The sequence below is a fragment of the Seriola lalandi genome, unplaced genomic scaffold, assembly GCF_002814215.2.
Source record: "Seriola lalandi dorsalis isolate HSWRI2012SDOR001 ecotype SW California unplaced genomic scaffold, Sedor1 jcf7180002054675, whole genome shotgun sequence".
NCBI lineage: Eukaryota > Metazoa > Chordata > Actinopteri > Carangiformes > Carangidae > Seriola > Seriola lalandi.
The window spans coordinates 302,721-310,608 of NW_019525228.1; the positions used below are offsets into that span (position 1 = coordinate 302,721).

A 7,888-nucleotide genomic window follows, 5' to 3' on the forward strand; every position below is an offset into this window, starting at 1 on the left:
AAAGGAGTTTTAACTTTCCCTTCCCCATTTTAAGGAGGTCAAGTGTTGTGTCCGTCTGCAGCTTTTTCCAGCCACCGCTGCTGCATGGACTTCACTGTGGTGGACAGATCGGCCCGGGGCCAAGAAATAATTAAGTTGGTGGTGATCTGGATCTGGGATTTCTGCCACCAGACAATAATTTCTTTGTTAGCCGCAGCGGGAAGTAACAGACATAGACACTTCATTTCACATGCCGAGGGGGTGTTTGCGCTGTCAAGAAGTCAGTTTATGACGGGGAGGACGCCTAAGCGGCGGTAATTGTAAATGAAAGCTTTGCTTCTCCTTTGGACAAACATTGTTCTTGATAATGATGATAAATTTCAGCTAATTAATTACTGCCAAAGAAGCTGTGAGTCAAAGTTTTAAAAGGAAAAACTTTTTTTCTTTTACAACAAGAATTTTTTGGTCAGTGATCTGAGAACATGGTGCGGCGTCCAATGGGACTAAAAACACAAACAGACACAAACAATACAAATTTTAAACAAGCTCCAGGTTTGTCACATTTATCTGGAAGAGAGAAACAAAGGTGAACGCTTAAAATAATTAAGACCCACCACCACAGGTCATATGATCAACTGGTTCAACTTTGACCTGCTGTAGATTCTGCAGTTGTTTTCCTGCTCAATAAGATTATCTGTGATGCTTCAGGTGTGCTCACCTTCACTTTTATTTCTAAATAAACAGCAGCTTGTTTACAACCTGTCTCACCAACCTTCACAGCTGCCTGTAATAAACAGTGACCAATTTTAAATGCTGAATATAAAATTTAGGAATAAACCTCACACTATAACAGTGTTAGAGTCAAGATAAACACTTAAATGATGCCACTTCTGCCAGAACTCACAGTGAGACCAGAAAGTAAGGTGGGTGGGGCTAAAGACAAGGTTTTCACGCTCAAACTGGACGACTGGAAGAAGAATTTAATACAGGTGATTACAGAGACGCAGGAAATGTGAGAACGAAGGAAAAAAAGGTGAACAGAGAGACAGGTGGAGAGAGAGAGGGGCAAATGTCCACATATTGCATAACAGTGTGTGTGTGTGTGTGTGTGTGTGTGTGTGTGGGCATTAACAGAAGAGGAGAAAAGAAAGGTGAAAGATGAGAAGCGTTGCGTGATTCCCGTCACCTGCATGTGTGAAGAGAGTGCGACAGATGTATCAGACATTAAGAAGACTTGAAGAAGACAGAGAAGGAATGCTGCCTCTTACCGGAGTGTGTGAACTGTAGTCTCGGCTGAGATGCTCTCCATGCCCCCGTTAAGGCGGCCCCGAGGTGGGCGAGCAGGACCGCGGTCACCCGCCAACACATCCTTCACGTGCGAGTCCGATCTGACAAATTCAGGCAAGCTGACAAGTGCCAGAGCAGTTTCAGAGTCAGTCTCCACCTCAGTGTTGCATTCAGGGCAAGTGCTGAATCCCAACACACACACAGGACACACACACACTCTTGGTCCGAGTGCTGAACTGTTGAAAGACGAAATTTAAATCTAATTTGAGTGAAAGTCCGAGTTGCAAAGAAGCTGAATCCAAACACCCTCAGAGTCCAAGTGTTTCAGGCTTGAGTAAGTCCAGATCCTTCAAATAGTTCACCACTCCTTATATGAAGGTAACAGCAGCACTTACACACACTTCACCATCTGTGTGTTTGCCAGTTTATATTCTTTCTGTGTGTGTGTGTGTGTGTGTGGGCTTCAGAGATGGAGGGGAAAATGTCTTCCAAGAAAAAACTAAGTCTTTTCTCCGCTGCTTCCTCGCAGCTTGACAGCTCTCTTCTGCTCTGTCTCTCGTCCCAGCTCCTCTCTGCATGTGACTGCTCTCTCTCTCTCTCTCTCTCTCTCTCTCTCTCTCTCTCTCTCTCTCTCTCTCTCTCTCTCTCTCTCTGGGAGGCGGAGGGAGCAAGATTCCCGATCATTGTGGCCACTCTACACACACACACACACACACACACACACACACACACACACACACACACACACACACACACACACACACACACACACACACACACACACACACACACACACACACACACAGGCACGTCTCCTCGCTGCTCCAGGAAAACCTGGTAAAAGTGGAGAAATAAAATAAGAGACGATTGAGTTTAATCTTTATTCCATCTCTTACCTCGGCTGTTCTTTTCTATCTCATAATAACACACAACACTTATCTAAAAACACGATCACTCCACGCTTTACAAAGCAAATAAATAAAACAACAACACAGAGTTGTATCAGTCGTATTATCCTGACGTTGTAAGAAAAGAAGCCTTTCAGTGAGAGTGGGCTTTCAGATGCTGTTGAAAACAGTATATTGATTTTTTCAAGGCTGAGTTTGTCAGAGCTGCAAAATGATCAGTAACCATTATTCTCCAGTGTCACCATGAGAAAAAGCCAATGGGTGGCTACGACCAGACCTCACACTGTGTGCAGGTAGATGACTCAGGAGATATAATCTGGAACCATGAAGTGTATTAAAAGTAAATTTAAAAGTAAAAGTAAGATCTTACAAACAAACTTTCACCTCCTTTCTTTCTTTCTGCACCAAACTCTTTAAGTCTCTTTCCTCCTTCTCATTATTTCTTCCATCTCCTCTCCTAACCCAAATGCAATCATTAAAGCCTGCGCCTTCTCTCTCTTGCTCTGTTATTTTCATTAGATAGCGGCTCACTGGGGGACAGCGGCGCAGGCTGAATTTTTCACCAGCTCAAGTTCAATCACAGGCTAGCGGGGACAATTTATTCATTCTCTGGGATAAATAATGAATTTAGGTTGCGTGCAAATGAACAAGTATATTCTCCCCTCCCAGGATTTCTGATTCGTAAATGATTTATTGTCCACACTTGTTTGTTATTGTATAATTAGTGCAGATTTTTTTTTTTTTTTTTTTTAAATACACCCCATGACTTTAATTATATGATTACAGGTCCTGTAACCTGGTGTTTACACAGCCTCACACAGCTTTTAATTTGATGAGGGCAAATCTGGTCAAACCCGCTTGATAATGAAGTTATCTAATTATTTAACCGTCGCCTCGTGATTATTCAGGCTGACTAACCCTGCTCCTACGACGGCACGACGCCCTGCCGCAGTGACCCTGAGCAAGATGCTCCTGGAGCTTCATGTCTTAATAATTAACATTAAATGATTCTGCTCATGGTATTGAAAAAAAAACGTTGTTAATTGCCGCTTAGTAAAACGCCATCATCCCTTTAAGGTGGAATAGTTTTGCAGGTTTAAATCAGTAACATGCATTATTGTTAGAAGCAGTAGTACTACAGCAGTGGCTGCTTACCTCTCACTGCTGCAGCGGCTCTGTTCAGGCCAACCCAGGATCACCTGTCAATCAGACAGAGCAGGTCGTACTGTGACTTTTCTGATGAAGAAGAAGTTCCTGTGTGTAGAGCTCTTTTCTTTGTTCCTGTTACCACTGCCAGTTCTTGTATTTTAGACGATCCGGTGACATAAAATAGATCGATCCTGTGCACGGAGAAACAAAACTGCAAATGTAAATGTTTTTATGTAAACACAGGATGAATTACCTGTGTTTTATCAGTTGGTCACAAGGGAGTTAAAAACAAAACATTTAAGATATTCTAATGTGGATTCCTCCGGGGCGTTCTGCCCTAACCCACCAAAGATTCAGAAAATATGATGTGGGGGAATTAGGAAAATTCAGGAAATATTAATCTAAGATTTACAGATGTTGTTTTAAAATGTTATGTCTCCAAATGAGGAGAAACTGACTGTGAAGTGTAAAGGTTTAAATGTAAAAGTTAGGCTTGATATTTTGGTGTTTTACAATAATACTATTGCAACAGCAGCACAGTCATTTCAACATGTGAGCTCAGCTGATGAGTCACCATCGGCTGCCTCTCAGTAGCTCGTGAGTAAACGCTGCAGAATCTCATAAAGGTTGCATTTGACCTGTCAGCAGGGATCTGTGCTATAGAGTCAAAACAAAAATGTCCTCCAGCCATTCGAAGCTTCTACCTCAGATGCTGGTTGTTGTTGGTTGGGCTGGATCTGTGCTCATCACATCTCCGAAGATGGAACATCAAGCACCTTGTGTCAGTTTAAGATAATTCACCATAGAACTGACTTAAACTCTCTGGTCGTTAAATCAGGATAATTACAAGCTCGTCACCAACCACCTGATCAGTCAGCTTGTTAATTACAACTAATGACCTCCCAGCTAGCTCGAACAAAAAGCCTCTGATTTCTCTTTGACAAGTGATGTCAATTAGTTAAATAGCGTGTGAACTCGAGCTGCTGAGATCATTACGGGTCTCTGATCCTCCCGCTGCTATTCTCTATCAAGCACATAGACACACTCACACGTCCATTAACTCAGGCACATTCTCTGTGTTTCATGAGTTGAGTGAGAACGCATCAGTTAATGAGCACTCTGTTTAGTTTCAAAATGTTTATGTCCTCTTTCTAGGCTGATATGAAGCCTAATATCACTAACTCACAGTGTGTATGCTTGTAATGGTTGTCAAATTGAATGAAGTGATATGTATACATTTTCATTTTAGACAAGTCTCTTATCAATATTACCCTTTTCATCATCATATTTATTGCAATTTTAATCCTTTTCAACCACTGTATGAACTTAAATAATCATGAATTTAGCATGAAAACATATGAAATACACATGAAATCTGTCTCTTTGACAGTTACAGGAGAGCTGTTACTCTCATTTTAAAGTTTCATATGAAAAGCAACATACTGATTGAACCCTTTCTTTTAATCTGGGTTGAAAATATGTTTTACTAGAACAGAGAGTGATGGGAACTTTAACGACACTAATGAAGATGAATGAACATTTTTATCCTATTTGACACAATATGAGTTCAAAGAACACAAAATAACACATTTCTTTAAAAACATGTACTAGAAATGGTCATTGTAGAGGTCGATGGTTGACCTGTTAGCTAGTACAGGGGCGTTTAAATGCACTTTCACGTCATATACGTCATAATAGTGTCGCAGGTTCACAGTGAGAGAGATTTACTCAATAACGGACTGAAAACAACATGTAAAGATGTGACTAACATTATCTTACCGCAATGTGCCGTCGGTTCGAGGCTATTTGTGCCTGTAACCGAAGAGAAAACTTTCTGGGAACGTCCCTGATTTTCCTCTCGCAGGTAAGACTGTGCTGCCATCTTACGTTTCTTCCCGCTGCTTACCTGCTTCATCGAAATCCCGCGAGACTATGGGGGAATTCGAGACTTGGTCTGTACAAGATGTCAACAACGTACATTTTTAAAGACAAAGTGAACAAAACATTTTCCTTAAAACAGCAAACTCGGAAAACTAAAAGTGTTGCAGCATCAAAGAAGTAGAGGAGTAACCGTTAAATTCAACACACCTTCTGTGTAATGACGTATTTTCACCACTAGAGGTCAATGTTAGATTGTGTAAATTCAGTATAATGCACCAGGGAGAGGAGAAACACACTGTAGAATATGGTTAAAAACATTAAAAAATATAAACATAAAGAAAATAACTGCAGTTGAATGATGATATAATATTCGTTGTATGGATATTTAAATTTTCCAAATGGCTAATCAGCCTGAAGCGGCTCTTAATAACATCACAGAGTCAAATACTGGATACCATCTTCAATTCCACATCGTAATTTACTCTCATGACCCACTTTTTGCTCCGTACCTGCTGTGAATCACACAAGATTTTACTCCAATACATAGATGAGGGGAAAGACACTGAGGTTAGATTTGTATTTTCTATATCAAATAAAAGAATAAGAAAAACCCGCCACTAACAAATCACCTTAATCCACCCATTCATCTAATGAGTTTATTTATATTTATATGTGTTTAATCTCCTGTGGTCATTTTTACAGTAGTAACCTAGTTTATTGTCATACAGTACTATGGTGCCATTTTGGACAGTCAAATTTAATCGATGCTTTTGCTTTGATATTTGATCTCAGTTGTATAATTTTCATTTCAAAACTGACCAGTCAGGTTTATTCCGTTTGAATTTAAATTCTCTACCAGCTGTGTGTGACTTTATGACAGGGTGGAGTGAGTATTTTGGAGGGAGTAGGCTCTGACCGTCCTGCGCGCTCCCGTCATGATGTGTTGGAACCTTTTGTGAGGAGGCGCGGCTGGCGGGAGCGCGCTCGGCGCTAAATGGTAGGCAGCAGTGAATCAACAGTAAAAAAAAAAAAAAGAACAGAAGAAAAAGAAAGAGCATCACCACTGTGGCAGAGTAAAGAGATTCTTAGAAGTTAAATAATGGGCGAATTGTTGCGGTCAGTTCCCACAGTTCAAGACTTTATTTTATTTATTCATTTATTTATTTCTATTTTTGTGAAATGTGTCACGGAGATGAACTCTTGTCCCACCGGAGCAGGGACACATGTGTCACTGGGCGTTGTGTTTCGGTGCAGGCAGGCTAAAAATAAAACTTTAGGAAACAACAGAATAGGTGGGTGTACGGATGACTCACGATCTTGGGGCAATCCTTGTCAGAGCTTTCTTCTAAAGTCAAAACAAAAAAATACACCCCAGACAGAGACAGAGCAGCCAGTCCTACCAGTCCAAAGTCATCACCGAAGATCTGCTAATGGAGAGATGAACACTACATGCAACAGCAGGCCTATCTGTGAGCATGGTGGACTTGTGGATTCAGTCAGTTTCAAAAAAATGCTCCAGTTTAAATGTAAACACAGTCTTCAAGTCTCACCACACATTTACATTATATCACACTCTTGTGACTTATTAAATACGACCAGCCATGTTTGGCCTTTTCTCATTCACATACTAAAATGTGTGTGCACAACTGTAATCAGCTGTTTTGATCTAGCACTAGTTTAACCGTGTGTTTATCTGATACAAATGGGATCATAAACCTTAAATGGATGCAGTCTACAGAGTGTGGTCTTCAGGGGACGACAGTCAGACCGTATTTGGTTAAGAAAATATTTATTTTTCACAGGAAGTGAGTGCATCTTGAGTCAGTTTTCACTGAAATAAATGGGGATAAATTTACCTCCTCCTAGTCATAGACAGTCTGCTTACCCGTAGCATCGTCCTAATTTAGCCTTGGGTGATTGTGCAGTTAATTTCAGAGAAAATTGAAGACCACAAACACGGATGTGTCATATCTGCATTTGTAAGAACCTTTAAAGCTGTAAAGCTTGTTGAATGCTAACAAAATAACAGTTGTTTTATCATTACTGAAAAGACAAAGAGCTTATCATATTATACTGTGTAATTCTGACACTTTCAAACAAGTGAAATTTTAAACTGTGCATTTATATTTATATCATAATACATATTTTAAAACATCTCAATAGTAGTGGCAGATATCTTGACATATTTCTATTTTTCATTCATATATCATAGTTATAGTTCTTTTTATCTTTATATTCTTACTTCCTCTTTATTCTTTGCTGTTACATTTGCAACTGAGGGAGTAACTGTAACGCAACCTAATTTAAAGTATATTGATTCTGATTCTGATTAATACTTACTTGGCCTACTAGCCATAACAGTTCGTTTGAAAACTTACTGGCTCTCTCCAGTCTAAAGTTTGTGGTATCTTGGAAAAGCGGCAGAGTGAGACGTCTTTTGTCCCTCTCCTCGCTCGCTGCCTGTTTCCCTGCAGATAATAGGCTCTTTTGTAACCCGCCCCCTTTCTCCTCTCCCTCACTCCCATTGGACGGCTCCCCTCCTCTCCCTGTCATCCCATTGGACGGGCCGCGCAGCCGATGAGCTCATATTGGTTAAATATAGTTGGACTAACGAGGAGCTAAAAATAGACCGGTATATAAAACCGGCGGTGGAGCTGCTCCGCGCGCTACTCCTCTCCGGTCGG

At 40.6% G+C, this 7,888-nt stretch overlaps 1 protein-coding gene across 2 annotated transcripts in view; it reads right to left on the minus strand.

Moving 5' to 3' along the window:
• Nucleotides 1-5,225, minus strand: part of sema3h (sema domain, immunoglobulin domain (Ig), short basic domain, secreted, (semaphorin) 3H) — a 69,542-nt gene extending 64,317 nt beyond the window's left edge. For both annotated transcript variants that reach the window (XM_087178079.1, XM_023421713.2), the window contains exons 1-3: nucleotides 5,103-5,225; nucleotides 3,330-3,514; nucleotides 1,248-2,100 (exon numbers count right to left, since the gene is read on the minus strand). In XM_087178079.1, the coding sequence (XP_087034205.1) occupies nucleotides 1,248-1,347 (100 nt within the window). In that variant the 5' untranslated portion in view covers nucleotides 1,348-2,100; nucleotides 3,330-3,514; nucleotides 5,103-5,225. The remainder of the gene's footprint in view (nucleotides 1-1,247; nucleotides 2,101-3,329; nucleotides 3,515-5,102) is intronic.
• Between the last annotated feature and the right edge of the window lie 2,663 nt (nucleotides 5,226-7,888).